Source organism: Stegostoma tigrinum, chromosome 12 (assembly GCF_030684315.1).
Source record: "Stegostoma tigrinum isolate sSteTig4 chromosome 12, sSteTig4.hap1, whole genome shotgun sequence".
Classification (NCBI taxonomy): Eukaryota; Metazoa; Chordata; class Chondrichthyes; order Orectolobiformes; family Stegostomatidae; genus Stegostoma; species Stegostoma tigrinum.
In genome coordinates this window covers 76,942,172-76,961,534 of record NC_081365.1, presented here as the reverse complement: position 1 = coordinate 76,961,534, position 19,363 = coordinate 76,942,172, and the positions used below count along the sequence as shown (strand labels likewise).

The 19,363-nt window shown below is 42.9% G+C and overlaps 1 protein-coding gene across 10 annotated transcripts in view; it reads left to right on the top strand.

The window, feature by feature from the left end:
- Positions 1-19,363, top strand: part of LOC125457321 (cilia- and flagella-associated protein 44) — a 199,082-nt gene that overhangs the window by 59,664 nt on the left and 120,055 nt on the right. For all 10 annotated transcript variants that reach the window (XM_059650451.1, XM_059650450.1, XM_059650449.1 and 7 more), the window contains 4 exons: positions 7,547-7,756; positions 9,175-9,285; positions 11,972-12,121; positions 17,793-18,044. In XM_059650451.1, the coding sequence (XP_059506434.1) occupies positions 7,547-7,756; positions 9,175-9,285; positions 11,972-12,121; positions 17,793-18,044 (723 nt within the window). The remainder of the gene's footprint in view (positions 1-7,546; positions 7,757-9,174; positions 9,286-11,971; positions 12,122-17,792; positions 18,045-19,363) is intronic.

The window sequence follows — 19,363 nt, the reverse complement described above, 5'->3', positions numbered from 1 at the left end:
GGCCAGTGTGCCAAAGGCTGCCTTCACTGCCCTGTCTACCCGTGACTCCACTTTCAGAGAACCGTGCACCTGAACTCTAAGGTCCCTCTGTTCCACTACACTCCTTAAGGCCCTACTATTCACCATGAAAATCCTACCTTAAATTTGACTTTCGAAAATGCAACACCTCACACTTATCTGCATTAAAATGCATTTGCCATTTCTTGGCCCACTTCCCCAGCTGATGAAGATCCTGCTATAATTTCTGATAACCTTCATCACTGTCCATGATACCACCTATTTTACTGTCTTGTTAATCATGCCTGTACATTCTCATCCAAATCGTTGATATAGATAACAAAGAACAATGGGCCCAGCACTGACTCCTGAGACACACCACTAGTCACAGGCTTCCAGGCTGACAAGCATCCTTCCGCTATATCTCTCTGCTTCCTACCATCAAGTCAATTGTGTATCCAACCTGCCAGCTCTCTGCGGATCCCATGTGATCTAACCTTCCAGAGGAGACTACCATGTGGAACCTTATCAAAGACCTTACTGAAACCCATGTAGAATATGTCTCCCATCCTGCCCTCATCAACCTTCCTAGTCACTTCATCAAAGAACCCTAACAAATTTGTGAGGCATGATCTCCGTTGCACGAAGCCATGATGACTACTCCTAATCAAACCCTGTCTTTCCAAATATGTGCATATCTTATTTCTCAGAATCTTCTCAAGTAACCTACCTTCCACAGATTACTAGTCTACAATTCCCAGGTTTTTCTTTGCAGCCCTTCTTGAATTAGGGCACAACATTTGCCAAGCTCCAGTTTTCTGGGAACTCACCCGTGGCTAATGATAATCCAAATCTATCAACCAGGGCCCCTGCAATTTCTTCTGTAGCCTCTTGCAGAGTTCTTGGATATAACTGGTCAGGACCAGGAGATTTATCCACCTTCATACATTCTAATACTTCCAAAACCACCTCTACTGTGAGGTGTACTGTCCCCAAGATATCGCCACTAACTTAGCCAACTTCCCAGGTCTTCGTGTCTTTCTCCACAGTAAACTAAGAAGAAAAATATTCATTGAGGACCTTGCCCATCTCCACTTTGGATCCTGAGGGATCCTACTCTCTCTCAAGTTATTCTTTCTTCATTAACATACTTAAAGAATCTCTTTGGATTCACCCTAATCTTCTCAGCCAAAGCTAACACGTGCCCCCGTTTTGCCCTCCTATATACTCCTCCAGTAAACTCCTGTATCCCCTATATACCTTCAGGGATTCCCTTGATCCCAGCTGCCTGTACCTGAGCCAAGCCTGTTTTTTTTTCTGGTCAAAGCTTCAACCTCTCTTGTCATCTAGAGTTCCCTACTCCTGCCAACCAAACCCTTCACCCTCACAGTAATATGTTGACCTTGAAATCTAGCTATCACACTTTAAAGACTTCTGTCTTGCTGGAGGTCCGTTTGCCTGCAAACAAAGTATTCCAATCAACCCCTTCAAGCTCCTGTATAAAACTGTTAAAATTTGCCTTGCCTCAAGTTAGAACTTGAACCTGTGGACCCATTTAGCCCTACTCTTTAATAACTGTTTTAAAATAATAAAATAACTGTTTTAAAATTAATAGAACGATGGTTACTGGTTGAAAAGTGCTTCCCCGCCATCGCCTGTCCTGCCTGATTTCCCAAGAGCAGTTCATGTTTTGCCCCTTCCCAAGTAGGATCCTTTTACATACTGCTTCAGAAAACTTTCCTGAACATATTTAACATATTCCACCCTATCTCAACACTATGGCAGCCCAAGTCTATGTCAGGAAAATTAAAATCCCCCATTATCACAGTCCTATTGCTCCTGCAAATCTCTGCAATTTCCCTGCATATTTGTACCTCTAATTCCTGTTGATTATTTGGGGACCTATAGTATAACTCCAATAATGTTAGCATCCACTTTTTATATCTTAGCTCCATCCATAAACCTCACTGGATGGTCCCTCAATTACTTCATTCCTGACTACTGCTGTGATACTCCACCTAATCAAAAATGCAACTGCACTTCATCTCTTTCTTCTACCTGTGTCCCACCTAAAGCACCTGCAATCTGGCACATTAGGCTACCAATCCTGTCCCTCCCTTAGCCATGTTTCTGTAATGGCTACGATGTCCCAGCCCCATGTACGCATCTACACCCTGACTTTGTCGGCCTTACCTGTCAACTCTGTTGCGTTGAAATCGATGCAATTTAATCCAACATTCATTCCTTGCTCCCTGTCATGTTCCAGTCTGACCTGTCTCTTTAACTTGCTATTTCTAATTACTTATCTCCCTCTAGTCTTGCACTTACTTCTCTGCTGTTGAGGATCCCACCCCCTGCCAAATCTAGTTTAAACCCTCCCTTGCAGCACCAGCAAATCTGCCACCGGAATATACGTCCCCCTCCAGTTCAGGTGCAATCCATCTCTTTTGAACAGGTCGCCTTTTCCCTAGAAAAGAACCCAATGACCCTGGAATCTGAATCCCTGCCCTGTGAGCCAATTCTTTAGCTACACATTTGTCTGCTATAACTTCCTTTTCTTACCCTCATGCACGTGGCACTGGAAATAATCTGGAGATTACTACCATCAAGGTCCTGGTTTTTAACTTTTTTTTCCCCCAACTTTCTGTAATTACCATGTAGGACCTCACCTCAATTTCTACCTATGTCATTTGTGCCAATGTGCACAATGACTTCTGGCTACTCACCTGCCCGGTTGATTCCAGGCCCACCAAAATCTGCTCTTCAGTGCAGGTGACTGCTTCCAGACTCAAATATATGTGCCAAATGATGCCTCTCCCTCTCAGTTGCTCTCTGCTGGATGCTCTTCCTCCTGCTGATCATGGGGGCTGTTCCCAGACGACCGCTCTTCAGTGCAGGTGACTGTTTCAGGCTCCAATGTATGCGCCAAAGAGATGCCTCTCCCTCTCAGTCACCCTCTGCTGAACGCAAAGGACATAGAACATAGAAAAGTACAGCACAGTACAGGCCCTTAGGCCCACGATGTTGTGCCGTGGACTAATCCTAATGCAAAAATAAAATAACCTAACCCTCAATTCACTGCTGTCCCTGTGCATACCCAGCAGTCGCTTAAATGTCACTAATGACTCTGCTTCCATGACTACCACTGACAAAGTATTCCATGCGCTCACAACTCTCTGGGAGAAGAACCTCCCTCTGACGTCTCCTCTATACCTTCCTCCTAACACCTTAAAACTATGACCCCTCGTGGCAGTCAATCCTGCCCTGGGGAAAAGTGAATGGCTATCGACTCTATCCATGCCTCTCATTACTTTGTACACCTCGATCAGGTCACCTCTCTTCCTCTTTCGCTCCAGAGAGAAAAGTCTGAGCTCTGTCAACCTCTCCTTGTAAGACAAGCCCTCCAGTCCAGGCAGCATCCTGGTAAACCTCCTTTGCACCCTCTCCAAAGCCTCCACATCTTTCCTGTAATAGGGTGACCAGAACTGGACACAATATTCTAGTCTCACCAGGGTTTTGTAGAGCTGCAGCAAAACCTCGCACCTCTTAAACTCAATCCCCCTGTTAATGAAAGCCAAAACACCATATGCTTTCTTTACAATCTTATCCACCTGGGTGGCACCTTTGAGGGAGCAATGCACTTGGACACCAAAATCCCTCTGTTCCTCCACACTGCTGAGAATCCTGCCTTTAATCCTATATTCACCATTTAAGTTCGACCTTCCAAAATGCATCACTTCACATTTATCCAGGTTGAACTCCATCTGCTATTTCTCGGCCCAGCTTTGTATACTGTCAATGTCTCACTGAAGCCTGCAATAGCCCTCGATACTATCAATGGCACCTCCAACCTTTGTGTCATCAGCAAACATACTAACCCACCCCTCGACTTCCTCATCCAAGTCATTTATAAAAACTACAAAGAGCAGAGGCCCAAGAACAGAGCCCTGCAGGACACTACTCAGCACTGACCTCCAGGCAGAATACTTGCCATCTACAACCACTCTCTGCCTCCTGTCAGCCAACCAATTCTGAATCCAGACAGCCAAATCTCCCTGTATCCCATACCTCCTGACTTTATGAATGAGCCTGCCATGGGGAACCTTATCAAATGCCTTGCTGAAGTCTATGTACACCACATCCACTGCTCGACATTCGTCAACCTGTCCCGTGACCTCCTCAAAGAACGCAATAAGATTTGTGAGGCATGACCTGCCCCTCACAAGGCCATGCTGACTCCCTTTAATCATGCTATGCTTTTCCAAATAGTCATAAATCCTATCCCTCAGAATTCTTTCCAAAACCTTGCTGACCACAGACGTAAGACAGTTCTATTGCTGGACAAATTTTCAAGTCGACAGTGAATGGTGTGACAAGTGTTGAAATTTTAATTTTTTTTGCTATGGTTAAAAGCTTCAATACAGACCAGTTTTTCATAAATGGTGGATCAGTCCGCTTCCGTCATTACTTTGAGCATGTCCGGGAGGTGATCAGAGGCCACACAAAGTACAACAAGCTGTTAGAAAAGGGAAGAGGGAATATAATAGATAACAAAGTGTAGAGCTGGATGAACACAGCAGGCCAAGCAGCATCTTAGCAGCACAAAAGCTGAGGTTTCTGGTCTAGACCCTTCATTAGAAATGGGGGAGGGGGAAGAGGGTTCTGAAATAAATAGGGAGAGATGTCAGCTTTTGTGCCCCTAAGATGCTGTTTGGCCTGCTGTGTTCATCCAGCTCTACACTTTGTTTTCTCGGATTCTCCAACATCTGCAGTTCCTATTAACTCATACAGTTTTAACCTCACTGCGAAGCCTCTTCTAGGGATGCCTAACCTGAAAAAGATACCCTCCTCCTACTGGACAAACCTTAGGGGATCTCTCTCCCACTGACACTCACATTTACTAACTCCATCCCTGCCTCTTTAACTTGTCTGTCTGCTCTCCACCTATCTTCTCCTCTATCCATCTTCGATCCGCCTCCCCCTCTCTCCCTATTCGTTTCAGAACCCTCTCCCTGTCCCCCATTCCTGATGAAGGGTCTTGGCCCGAAACGTCAGCTTTCCTGCTCCTAAGATGCTGCTTGGCCTGCTGTGATCATCCAGCTCTACACTTTGTTATCTCGGATTCTCCAGCATCTGCAGTTCCTATTATCTCAGAGGAAATATAATGGATGGTTTATAGGGAGTAGAGATCTGTTGAAGATTAAATTGCCGATGTGCTGTGATGATCTTAAAGCCTGTTGCATATGTAGTATTGAGAGCCTGGCAACAGTCTAAGCTTCCATGACAAGAAGCTGAGAATAAGTGATATCAGTTTGAACTTCCACAAGACTCATTTAAGGGCCGAATGCTGCTGTTGTTTCCCTCAGGGTGAGACACTGGCCTCAGGTGCTGCGTCTACAAATATGCTGTTGGGGGTAACTACTTATTTCATGTTAGATAGAATGAACTCCAAGCTTCGTGCAAAGTGCTTTTAGAAGCTGGTTCTAGACTCTTTCTCACATTGTCTGTCTGGAAGGCTACCCTCAACAGTATTTGGGCATCTTTTACTCTTCTGTTGCCTGGCCTGTCAATTTCATCATCTGACTCCACTGCAGTGAAATACCGTGAATTCATAGAATCCTTACAGCATGGAAGCAGACCATTCGGACTATCGAGTCTGTCGAGGCCAATCTACCCTAATCTGCAAATCTTTGGACTGTGGGACAAAACCAGAGCATCTGTAGGACACCCATGCAGACATGAGACACAGACAGTTGTTCGAACCCTGGCACTCGAAGCAGCATTGCTAATCACTGATCCATCATGCCATCCCATGTGCAGCCTTACCGTTCCAAAAAGCCATCCTCTAGTCTACCTTTCACCCCCATACTGTATCCTGCGCACCTATTATCATGTGCATATTCACCTACCTGCCGACCCCACCACTTTATCCTACCCATTAAGTTACTTGTAGCTTTAATGTCTGACAGCAGTGCTGAAGTCGAGTAACCATGTGTTGTCATCGTCATTATCATCATCATCATCACTGCCTTCTTAAGATCAACGTTTCACATTGTAATGTCAGAAATGCAGCAGTCACTTTGTGCACACTTTACGCCCATAAAAGGCAATGTGTTAATGACCAGATAATCCATTTTAATGTTGCTGGTTAAGGGATAAATAATGGTGAGTACACAGGTGATAACTCCCTTGCCCTTTTTGTTTCAAACAGTGTCTTTTATTTTACATCCAGCTGAAAGAGTATACAGGCCCTCTGTTTAATGAGTCATCCCAAAGACCTCAGCAGGTCCTCTCTATTACACTGTAGTCACTTAGATTTTGTGCTCAAGTCTGTGGAGTGGCACTTGAATTCATAACTTTGCATGAAACCTGTATAGTATCAAAATAATTCTGATCCTCTTTTGTGAACTGACTCATTTAATAAAAAAGCTGATTCAAGTGTGTATTTCAAACACACTCAGTAGCGACCCCACCACCCAAGACATTTTTCCATCCCCACCCTTGTCTGCTTTCTGGAGAGACCACTGTCTCTGTGACTCCCTTGTTCGCTCCACACTGCCCTCCAACCCCACCACACCCGGCACCTTCCCCTGCAACCGCAGGAAGTGCTACACTTGCCCCCACACCTCCTTCCTCACCCCCATCCCAGGCCCCAAGATGACTTTCCATATTAAGCAGAGGTTCACCTGCACATGTGCCAATGTGGTATACTGTATCCATTGTACCTGGTGTAGCTTCCGCTACATTGGGGAAACCAAGCGGAGGCTTGGGGACCGCTTTGCAGAACACCTCCGCTTTATTCGCAATAAACAACTGCACCTCTCTGTCGCGAACCATTTCCACACCCCCTCCCATTCTTTAGATGACATGTCCATCATGGGCCTCCTGCAGTGCCACAATGATGCCACCGGAAGGTTGCAGGAACAGCAACTCATATTCCACTTGGGAACCCTGCAGCCCAATGGTATCAATGTGGACTTCACCAGCTTCAAAATCTCCCCTTCCCCCACTGCATCCCAAAACCAGCCCAGCTCTTCCCCTCCCCCCACTGTATCCCAAAACCAGCCCAGCCTGCCTCTGCCTCCCTAACCTGTTCTTCCTCTCACCCATCCCTTCCTCCCACCTCAAGCCACACCTCCATTTCCTACCTACTAACCTCATCCCACCTCCTTGACTTGTCCGTCTTCCCTGGACTGACCTATCCCCTCCCTACCTCCCCACCTATACTCTCCTCTCCACCTACCTTCTTTTCTTCCATCTTCGGTCTGCCTCCCCCTCTCTCCCTATTTATTCCAGAACCCTCTCCCCAACCCCCTCTCTGATGAAGGGTCTAGGCCCGAAACGTCAGCTTTTGTGCCCCCGAGATGCTGCTTGGCCTCCTGTGTTCATCCAGCCTCACACTTTATTATCTTGGATTCTCCAGCATCTGCAGTTCCCATTATCTCTGGGACTTAATTAAGTTTGGGATCATGGTTGGCGTCGACCAGTTGGACCAAAGTGTCTGTTTCCATGCTGTACGACTTTAAATCTAAAATCTTTTCCTTTACAGCTGTACCCAAAGGGAAACATGATCACTGTAGGGTTTGAAGATGGTGTCATCAGAATCTTGGAAATCTATAACCCAAAAAGCCTTGCGCATGTTGCTGGCCGATCAAAAGTTGGTGAGATTGAATTTCGACTAAAACAGGCCTTGAAGCCACACTCAGCGGCTGTCACTGCTATTGCTTATGAATATAGTGGACAAATGCTTGCAACGGGAGTAAGTATGTCAGATGACACCTTTAAAATGCATTGTTAGTGCCTTTGGACCTGAACTGTTTCACCACTCTATCCAACTGCAATTCTATCTAACATTTCTCCCCCATGTTATCTCCTGTCATGGCCCATTTGTTGCTCAGCAGTCAGAATCCTGCCCTTTGATCACAGCTATGCTGTAGAGTGCCTACCCTGTTACTTACATGGTCTCTGGGTAGCATCCTACCCAGGCCCATCTCCCTACAATCCACCTATTCTACACATCTCCCAATAGTATGGGCAATTTAATATGGCCAGTTCACCTAGCCTGCACATCTTTGGACTGTGGGAGGAAACTGGAGTACCCGGAGGAAACCCACACAGACATGGGAGAATGTGCAAATTCCACGCAGACAGTTGCCTGAGGGTGGAATCAAACATTGGTCCCTGGCGCTGTGAGGTAGCAGAGCTAACCACTGAGCCACTAAGGCCATTAAATCCTTTTTGGATGAGTTCAGAATTTAATTTCCCTTCAAGTTGCAGTTTAGACTATGATCTTATTTACCTTTCCTGAAGTGCGATTGATTGGGTGATGCAAACATAATTTTTTACAGTGAATGTATTCCAAATTAGAGCCTTTGTTTCATCCTTTGTTCCTCAATTGTACATGCAGTGTGATAGATGAGAAATATTCTCCATAGACTGGATTTTGTAATCTCCACTGACGAGTTTGAAGGGAAGCTGCCTTCCTGTTTGCCTGTCCACCTGCCTCTGATTCGTCTGAAGTCTTACAGAGGCCAAGGGAGGCAGTCAGCAGCCTGTCCTTCCTTGGGTCTATAGACCCTCTTAAGTGACCAATTAATTTGAACTTGAGGAACTCAGTCTAGTTACTGCTGGTATTTTCCTTATGCCAGATAAACCCACATCATCTGGGAAGCCAGGCACCTTCAGAGTTGTGTTTGTATCCCTAGAGGGGCACATGAGAGGCAATGTTCTAAGGCCATCTTACACTTTAGTGCTGCCTGTTTGGTCCTCTTGAATTCAGCAACCTCACCCCATATCCTGCTGTTGCTGAGATCCCAACTGCAGTCTTAACTGTGCTCAATGGCATGTTAGGATTGCCTGACTTACCAGCAGTTGTCAGTGTTGCCTCTGCTCCTATGGGATCAGAAGGGCCACCGAACCCAAAATGTTAAGTCTGATTTTTCTTCACAGATGCTGCCACACCTGCTGACCTTTTGCAGTAATTTTTCTGTTTTTGTCTTGCATTAAACCAATTAACATTGCTTCAGTTCAATTTGCTGTGGGCAGCCATTGGAATCACAGATGAGCTCTCAACTTTTTAGCTGTGCGATGGATTGTGGTGCCTTATAAGTAATTACCATTAAGTGTAGTAATTTAAAATGAGTGTGTTCCAAGTTACAGTATTTCTTCTTCCCTTAGAGCACAGACAACACAGTGTTTTTCTTTCTAACTGGGAATAAATATACACCAGTGGGATTCATCAAGGTACCAGGACCAGTTGTGAGCTTGGAGTGGTCTCCGCCTAGCCATGTATGTACTTTGCAACAATCTTTTATGAAGTGAAATGAAAAATTAATTTTATGTGGTATTGCTGAAAACTTTCTTTACCTATAATTTCCAATGTATCAAATGGGATTATTCAGTTTATGCAAATAAGACACAAGGGCAATATTGTATGTTTTTTAATATATCCAGATTGCTGTGAGGCTTTAGTACCATGCTACAGTAAAACACCTGACTCAATCAAGTAGAAAGTGCTATGGAATATCCTGTCAAAGGCTGGCTGTCTAGAGAAATTCATCAACATCCTACATCTCCTCCAGTGGTTCTCACCGATGGTACATGACCTTTGAGGTCAAGACTGAAGTTGAGCAGGGATGCGTCAAAGCACCCACCCTTTTCCCAATCTTCTTTATCACCATTCTTCATCTTTTAAAGAACAAGCTTCCTATTGGGATGAACATTGTTTCCAGGATGGAAGGAAAACTTTTCAACCTCAACTGGTTGAAATTTGAGAAAAAAAAACAACACTGACCTTGCTTGTGGAACTTGAGTATGCAGATGGCAATGTCATTCTATGCTCTTTCGAAAGGAAATCTTCAAACCTCACTTAGTGTTTTCGCGGAACCATATAAAAGAATTGGTCTCAGCTTCAACCTCAAGAAGACTCAAATCTTTTACCAACTTGCCCTTAGTCATGTTCTGGTCCATACTTCCATAAAGATCAGTGAAAAAATCTTCCCAACTGTGGAAAATTTTCCACAACTTGGAAGCTACTTCTCTTCTAAGGCTGACGACAATGTGGTGATTCAGCATCTCATCTAATCTGTGAATGTAGCCCTTGGATGTCTAAAGATGAGAGTCTTCAATTATCTGTGCTGATACCAAGATCCTTGTGGATATAGCAGTCATACATATGGCTCTTCCAAGAAGTGTCTAAACTTAGACTATATGTAGACACCATCTTATGTCCCTTGAGAAGCACCATCTTGTCTATGAGATAGATTCTCTGCAAGGGCTAGGAGAACAGGGGTACTATCATCAGTGTCCTTGAAGGAGCCAATTGCACCTGAAAAAAGGCCACAATCAACCAAAACCAACTCTGCTGGACTGACGATGTGCTTAGGATGCCAGAGTTTCGACTGCCAAAGCAAATCATCTTCACCCAGGTCAAGGAAGGCACTTGAATCAGAGGAAGACAAAGGAAGTGTTCCAAAACTGCCATGAAGACTTCCCTTAAAAAATGTAACATGTATGTCAACGCATAGGAGACCCTTGTTCAGAAAAATTGACTTAGAGGAAACTCCTGTATGAAGGGACACAAAACAACTCGGCAGGAGAAAGTAAGAAAAAGGAACTGGAAAAAAGAATGTCAATCATCCCAATGTCACTTGCACCTCCAGAAACGCCTGCCAAATGTGCGGCCAGATATATGGCTCTAGGATCGGGTGCATCAGCCACACAAAGACCCAAAGAACCCAGGGCCAGTAACATAGAATTTTCCTAGGTGGGCAGTCATAATCATAAGTGAGTGTGCCAACGATGACAGTAAAACAGTTCTTGTACTTGTGTGTATGTCTCTGTGCATGTGCACATTTCTGTGTAATTAGGAATGCATATTTGTATTTATGGACTTGGTGGAGATTTGGAAGGTTTTGAACCATTTGGACACTTTAAGGGTTTGAAGGGAATCCACGTGGTTTCTTGGAAAATAGGTCAACAGTCTAACATAGGTTATTCTACCTGTTGATCATTGAAATTCAACTGTCTTTCGAAAAATAGAAAAGCAAAGCTTTTGTGAGGGGCAAAGTTTGCATTTGTGAAGGGAGTTATTGCACATAATGACTTGAAAACCTGACTTTCAATGAGACAATGGCACCTCTGTGCTGATGGTTGCCTAGTAACTGTTTCAGGACTTGATTTCTTTGTCTTCCAAAGATGAAGGTAGGCTGCTAGTCTGAGTTGAAATTCTTGGGAACCTGTCAAGCTTCCATAGCTCAGTATTTTGACTATCTTGTATGCACTGGGAAGCTATACTGTAACACTAACCAAATTGTTTCGTTCAACCTGATTTTCATTCAAACAGAAGGCTTGTTTGGAAGATCTTTGATTGAACTGAGGATGCCAGCAATTTAGTATTGTCACCAATGAACTGTGAAGATTAATCAAATCCTATTTTTTTTATTTTTCAGACAATTGGCATTAAGCATGTTAATCTCTTGGCTATTTTCAAATATCACCTCCTCTGTAAGGTTTTTGTTGTTTTTTGTGCAGTATGGGTGTATCTTTATTAATGATAAAAGGGAATATAGTTCTATTCTGGATTGTAGCTTGTTAATTGAGTTTGCAACTTATTTTTAAGAGTGAGTTTGGTTCTTTAATAAACATATGTTTTTGAGCTTGTTAAGGAGCTTGGTGAATGTCATAAAAACATAAGGGACAGTTAACAGAGAAAAGATGTAATGGTCAAGATTTGTCTAGGGATAACATAGAACTGTGCTTTCCGATCAGCTGGCCATTATGTGTAATACATGATATGGTCAAGTATTTGGATTTGCACATAACTTGGAGCCTATCTTATACTGGCTAGTTTTGCGCTACTGTCTGAACTGAAGTTCTAGACTGACCTTCTCTGTGCTTTGTGTATGTAAATATCCTACATTGTGACAATTCAATATTATGTTCTTGTTTAATGTTTTCTTTCCTCCTCTATTAGGAGAAAACTAAGTTACTCATATTTTGTGAAAATGGTTACGTGGTTCAAGCTGCATATCCAGAATTTAAGGAACTAGATACAACATTAACATTTGAAATTCCCCTTCTGAAGCAGTGTTTTCATTTCAAGAGCATCAGGTCGAGCATTGAGGTAATTTTTGCACCTATTAAGACCCTGCCAAATTGTCAGAATGGAGCTAATTTGCAAAGAATGTCTCTGTGCACTGGGAAATTAAAGAAGTTGGCATAAAGAAGGTCATTCAACTCATGTAAGGTGTTACTCCGAGATCTGGCACTTTTCTGTCAGAAATTTAATGTTGCACAAGTTATAATATTCACTTTTACATTTTATCTATTATCTGTATCCATTTCTAGTTTGCAGTTGTTACGATCTGTCAGGCACATGTTTGGCACAATAACCAGCTTGTTGGTGAGGAACCAGTTGGGTAGATAAACCAAATACAATAAATATAAAGCATATGAAGATTGAGAAGGCATTTGGTAACATTGCTCTTAGATAAAGCTGCTCTTAGACAAATTATGTTTAGAACATTTAAAAAGAACAGTAGCGTACAGCACAGTACAGGCCCTTCAGCCCACGATGTTGTGCCAACCTATTATTCTACTCTTAAAATCAATCTACCCTGCATAGGTATTCTGCATTCAGATTCGACCTTCCAAATGAATCACTTCACACTTTTCAGGGTTGAATTCCATCTGCCACTTCCTTGCTCAGCTCTGTATCCTGTCAATGTCTCGTTGCAACCTACAACATCCTTCCACACTATCCACAGCTCCACCAACCTTTGTGTCATCAGCAAACTTACTAACCCACCCTTCCACTTCCTCACCCAAGTCATTGATATATATCACAAAGAGCAGAGGTCTAAGGTCCTCTGGAAGTTCATTCCACATACAAACTCTGTGTAAAAATGTTGCACCTCCTGTCTTTCTTAAATCTCTCTCCTCTCACATTTTATGTTCTTGTTACAAGAGGAAATAAAACAGCATGGATAGAAAGTTGTTTGGCAGACAGGATTTCAACAGATAGGGTAAATTTAATATTGCTCAGATTAAGGAAAGGTTTACAAGTGACTCATCCCAGTATTGGGAGCTTGATGGAAGCACTTGCCATGAAGTGTGTTATATTATTGTTATTTGAAACTTGGATTCTGTAGTAGAGTCATAGATTCAAAAACATGGAAACAGACCCTTCAGCCCAACCTGTCCTTGCCGAACAGATATCCCAATCTGACCTGGTTCCATTTGCATTTAGCCCAAAACCCTCTAAACTCCTCCTATTCACGTACCCGTCTAGTTGCTTTTTAAATGTAATCGTACCTGCCTCCACCACTTTCTCCAGCAGCTTATTCTATACACGCACCACACTCTGTGGGGAAAAATAATCCATCAGATCCTTTTTAAAGTCTTTCCCCCTCACCTTCAACCTATGTGTTGTAGTTTTGGATTCTCCTAACCTGGGAAAAAGGACCTTGGTTATTCACCCTATCCATTGTCCCTCATGATTTTATAAACCTCACTGAGGTTACCCCTCAGCCTCTGATGCACCAGGGTAAAAAAGCCTATTCAGCCTCTCCCGATAATTCAAACCCTTTAGTCCCCGCAACATCCTTGTAAATCTCTTCTGCACCCTCTCAAGTTTAACAACTCCTTTCTATAGAAGGATGACCAGAATTTTATGCAGTATTCTAAAAGTGGCCTCACCAATGTCCTGTACAGGAGCAATGTGACGTCCCAGCTCCTAAAATGAATGTAATGACTAATGAAGCCAAGCATGCCAAATACTGCCTTCATGACCCTGTCTACCTATGACTCCACTTTCAACAAACTTTCAAGCACCTTCCCCTCAAGGCCTCTCAGCTGAGAGGCTGCCAGCCCTGCAGAGCTGTGTGGCTAATGTACATGAGTAAATACCCAATTAGCATCTGTTTACACTGCCTTCAGCATTTTGCTGCTGGTAGGGTAGCTGCTATGGGGAATAGGACTTGTAATAATTGGTATCGTAGAGGTAGCCTCTCTACCACAGTACAAAATAACCGTCTAGGATTTGATTTGACACAGTGGCTCAGTGATTAGCACTGCTGCCTCACAGCACGGGGACCCATGTTTGATTCCAGCTTTGGGTGACTGCCTGTGTGGAGTCTTCACATTCACCCCACATCTGCTTGGGTTTTCTCTGGGTGCTCCGGTTTCCTCCCACAGTCCAAAGACGTGCAGGGTCACAGAGATAGAATGTGTCTGGTTGGATGCTCTTTGGAGGGTCGATGTGGACTCAGTTTGCTGAATGGCCTGCTTCCACGCTGGAGGGACTGTGTGATGATGAATTGAACTAAGCTTCATGGGCTAAAGGAGTGGCCACATCTGTGGCCCAATGATATTCCTGCCCCCAGCCCTACCAACCCTTGGTCTTCAGAACTGTCTTTAACTTGGCTGTCAAAAGCTTCAGGTTCCTGTATTCCTCAGCATCGCCCACCTGTCCCACTGGCACTGCTGAGATATTAGATTTGCCTGCCCCTGATTAGTTCAACACAATCGGGAATCTGCCAGCCTCCAGGCACGGAGGCTGTCAATTGTGAGGCTGCCTGTGGTAGAATTGCTAAGCAGGTTGAATTGATAGACTCAGCACTGCTTTTTTGTCTTTAAATTGGTACCCTGTACAGTTAATCCCACTTCTATTTAATTCGTTCATTGGCTAGCATTTATTTCCCATCCCTAGCTACCCTTGAGAAGGTGGTGGTGAACTGCTACAGAGACATGTTAACTGTAAGTACACCCACAATGCTTTCTGAGAGGAAGTTGCAGGATTTTGACCCAGCAATACTGAAGGAATAGCGATGTTTTTCCAGGTCAGGTTGGTGAATGGCTTGGTGGAGAACGTGCAAATCTTTCTATTCACATATACCTGCTGCCCCCATCCTTCTAGATGGTATCATTGTATAATTGGAAGACCTTATCTAAGGATCTAAGAATTTCAGCAGGTGGTCTATGCTACTGCTACTGAACAACAGTGGTGGAGAGAGTGAATCTTTGTGGATGTGCTGCTAGTCAAGAAGGATCCTTTAACCCAGAAGGTGTCAAGCTTGTTGAGTGCTGTTGAAGCTGCATTCATCCAAACAAGTAGGGAGTAGGCCATCACACTCCTGACTTGTGCCTTGTAGATGGTGGACAAACTTTTGAGGAGTCAGAAGCTGAGTTACTCACTGCAGGGTTCCTAGCCTAGTCTTTAGTAACCATAATATTTATGTAACTAGTCCAGTTGCATTTCTCGTCAATGGTAACCCCCAGTGGATAGATGGTTGGTAATTCAATGATGGTGAGTCCATTGAATGTCAAGGTGCAGTAGATAGTTTTTTTGTTAGAGATGGGCATTGCTTGGCATTTGTGTGGTACAAATATTACTTGCCACCAGTTAGCTCAAACCTGGATATTTTCCCAGTTCTGTTGCATTTGGACATGGACTGTTTCAGCATCTGAGGAGTCATGAATGGTGTTGAACCTTGATCAGTGAATACCCCAATTCTGACCTTATGATGGAAGGATATTCCGTTTCCTGCTAAGTAGCCAATTCTCTATGACGGTTATTTTGTACTGTGGTAGAGAGGCTACCTCTACTGATATGTTAGCACCAACACTAGGAACTGTTAACTTGTTCTATGTGGCACCCTAGCAAACGCTTTGCAGATTCAAAAACAATGCATCACCCATTTCCACTTTATCCATCCCTGCTCATTACATCCATAAAGATTTCAAATAAATCCATAAAGTATAATTTTCATTTCACAAAGCTTTGTTGATTTTGACTAATAATATTATCTGTTCCTTAATAATGGAATCCAGCATTTTCCCAGTGACAGAGACCTTGACTAAGGTTTCCTGCTTTATGTTTCTCTCCTTTCTTAGACAAAAATGTTGTGTTTTCTGTTTTCCAGTTGAATGGCACCTTTCTAGGATCTAGGAAATTTGGAAGATTACAGCCAATGAACCCACATGAGCTGGTGTTTCAAATTTTCATACCTTAGGATGCAGGCCATTATGCTCATGAATATACTATATGGAAAAATAGACTAGTTTATCATTATGAGATAACAAGGTGTAAACCTGGATGAACACAGCAGGCCAAGAAGTATCATAGGAGCAGGAAAGCTGAAGTTTCGGGCCAAGACCCTTCTTCAGAAATGGCTGCGGCAGCTCCTGCTCCTGCTCCTCCTTGACCTGCTCTGTTCATCCAGCTCTACACCTTGTTATCTCAGATTCTCCAGCATCTGCAGTTCCTACTATCTCTGTAATGAGGTCCTGTCTGCATTTAAATATCAAAGTTATTTTGTTGTCTCTTAAAATAGAAATAGACTTCATTAGTGAAATCTGTATTAAGAGAGCAAATTGTACAAACTGAGCCAAGAGTATTATTCATTGAATCATACAGTACAGAAGTACTCCTTCAGCCCATCAAGTCTGTGCTGACAAAAATATACTACTAACCTACAGCAGTTCTACTTCCCATTCTAGGCCTATAAGCTTGAATGTTATGACATTTCTAATGCTCTATTTAAAGGCTGTGATTCTTCTTGCACGGCTACCCTTGCCGACAGTGCGTTCCAGACCTCAACCCCACCCCCATCCTGTGGGTGAAAACATTTTCCGTTAAATCCCCTCTAAAACTCCTGTCTTTCACGTGAAAATTATGCCCCCTTTTATCGAACCAGCAAGTAAGAGGAACAGTTGCTTACTATTCACCCTGTCCATGCCCTTAAGAATATTATATACATCTATCAGGTCACCCTTAACCTTCCTTGCTCCAAAGAAAACAACCTGAACTTATCCAGCCTCTCTCCATAGCTGAAATGCTCCATCCCAGGCAATGTCTGGGTGAATTTCCTCTGCACCCCCTCCAGTGTAGTCACATCCTTCCTAATGTGTGGTGACTGGAACTGCAGAAAGTTCTCAAGCTCTAGCCTAACCAAAGCTCTGTACAACTCCAACATGACATCCCTGCTCTTATCAACTGTGCACAACTGATAAAATCAAGTGTCCCGTATGCCGCCTTATCTACCCTTTAACCTGTACTGCCACCTTAAGGGGTCTGTGGACAAGTACCACAAGATCCCTTTGTTCCTCTGAGCTTCCTCATGTCTTGCCATTCATTGAGTACCCTGTTGTCTTGTTGCTCCTTCCAAAGTGCATCTCCTTACATTTACAAGGGTTAAATTCCTTCTGCCATTGATCTGTCTGTCCATCTGACCATTCTGTTCATATCCTTTTGTAACCTAACAACTTCCTCCTCATTGTCAACCACCCAGCTAATCATTGTGTCATCCTTAAATTTACTTATCATACTTTCCAAATGCTCACCTACATCCTTTATAAATATCACAAACAAGAAGGGACTCAGTTCACTACCGCCTGCTGGGCTCAAGTGACACAAACAGCCCTCTATCACCACTTTTTGTCTCCTGTCACACCGCCAATTTTTGATCTACTTTGCCAAGTTATCCTGGATCCAATCATCTTTCACTTACTTTATCAGTTTCCCATGTGGCCTTGTTGTAACCTGTATAAACAATATCCACTGCCCTATCCTCATCAAAACACTTGGTTACTGCCTTGAAAATTCCACCAGTTTCTTAGGTATGACTTCCCTCTGACAAAGCCATGCTGACTATCTCTCTAAACTGAGATTAATTTTCTCCTTTGCTATTTACTCCAATAGTTTCCCTACCACTGATTTTAGACTCAGCATTTGGTAATAAACTGAGACTGTAACATTTCTAATCATTACACTTCTGCCTGCTTTGTTGTGGTAGAGAAATGCAGAAATTGAGCGGAGGCGGAAGATAAAGGATCAAAAAGAGAAAGAAAAACAAGAAAGGCTCAAAGAAAAGAAGAAAATGGCAGAAGAGAATCCAGAATTGGCTGCTGAGCAAGAGGAAGAGGAGGAGCAGGAGGAGGAAGAAGAGGAGGAAGAGGAGCAACTCCCAGTGATCTATATTCCTCCTGAACCAAATGCCGTATTATGTGGTTTCTACTCAAATCCAGGGTGTTTCTGGTTATCTGTGGTAAGTTCCAATAATCACAACAAAGTAATGTTCAAATAAATTCCTAAAATGTATGATGGTCATTGATTAAACATTCTGGTGCTGAGAAAGGTCCTCCAGAAGATCCAGAGAAGTTTTAATAAAAATGGTGCCAAGAATAATGGGATTCTTTTGTGTGGAGAGACTAGTGAAACACTGTTCATTCTTCTTGGAGCAAAGATGTTGTTGAGAAGTAAATTGAGATATTCGGATTGATGAGCAATTTTAATGGAGTATAAAAGGAGAAATTGTTTCCAATGGTTGAAGTGTTATTTGGTCATATTATTCTTTTAAAGAGTTGCTACTGTCATTGGAGCTAAATGGCCTCTTTCTCTACCATAAGATTCTATGACTCTATTTGCTACTTCTATGAAGACTGCCATTGTCAATACAATAAATATCACCAGAGAGAAAATAAAATTAGGGGCACTGATGGACTGTACATCAGTACAACCCCTGGATCTGATCGGATGGATCAGAGATATTAAAAGGAGTGGCTAGAAAGACAGTGGATGTACTTCTAAGAGTCATTAGATTCTGGAAAAGCCCCAGAGGATTGGAAAACTGCCAATGTACCGTTATTTAAAACTGGAAAGTGAAAAATTGCAGGTACCTGGAGGCCAATTAGCTTAATCTGTAATTGGGAAAATTTTTATATCTATTTTAAAAGATGTAATAGTAGAGCATTTAGGAGTACGCAGTATGGTCAAGCAGAGTCAATATGGCTTCATGAAGGGGAAATCATATCTAACAATTTTACTGGAATTCTTTGAGGCAGTAACAAGCTGGATAGATAAAGAGAAGCAGTGGATGTAATACAATACAGAGTTGTATTATTTATTTTTACTTTGAATGAGAGCTGTTAGCAATGTTGTTCAGAAGGGTGCCTGAGATAATCAATTACTAGGGTCAGTCTCCTGTAATGCTACACTGTCGGCTGCTGTCATGGTGGCCACAGTGAAGTACAGTCAGTTAAAACTGCCAAATTATCCATACATTTGACAGGAATATAAAATTGTTGCAGAAGACAAAACAGCAGCAGCAACTCACGTATACTCCACATTGTTCCAATGCTGATTGAAACGAGCCCTCAACTGGGAGAAACAAATAATGCACTCCTTTACTAGTTGTCTGCATTTGAATGTTTCAAAATTGTTTGAGTTTTTATTCCTGTAAACCTGTAAAATTTTCTGCATTTGCCACTGTTCCAATGACTTGAATGGGGATAAAGAATGCAATATAGCCAGTTTTGAGGAGGACAGAAGAAAATGTGGGAGGCCAGAGATGAGAATGACACAAGG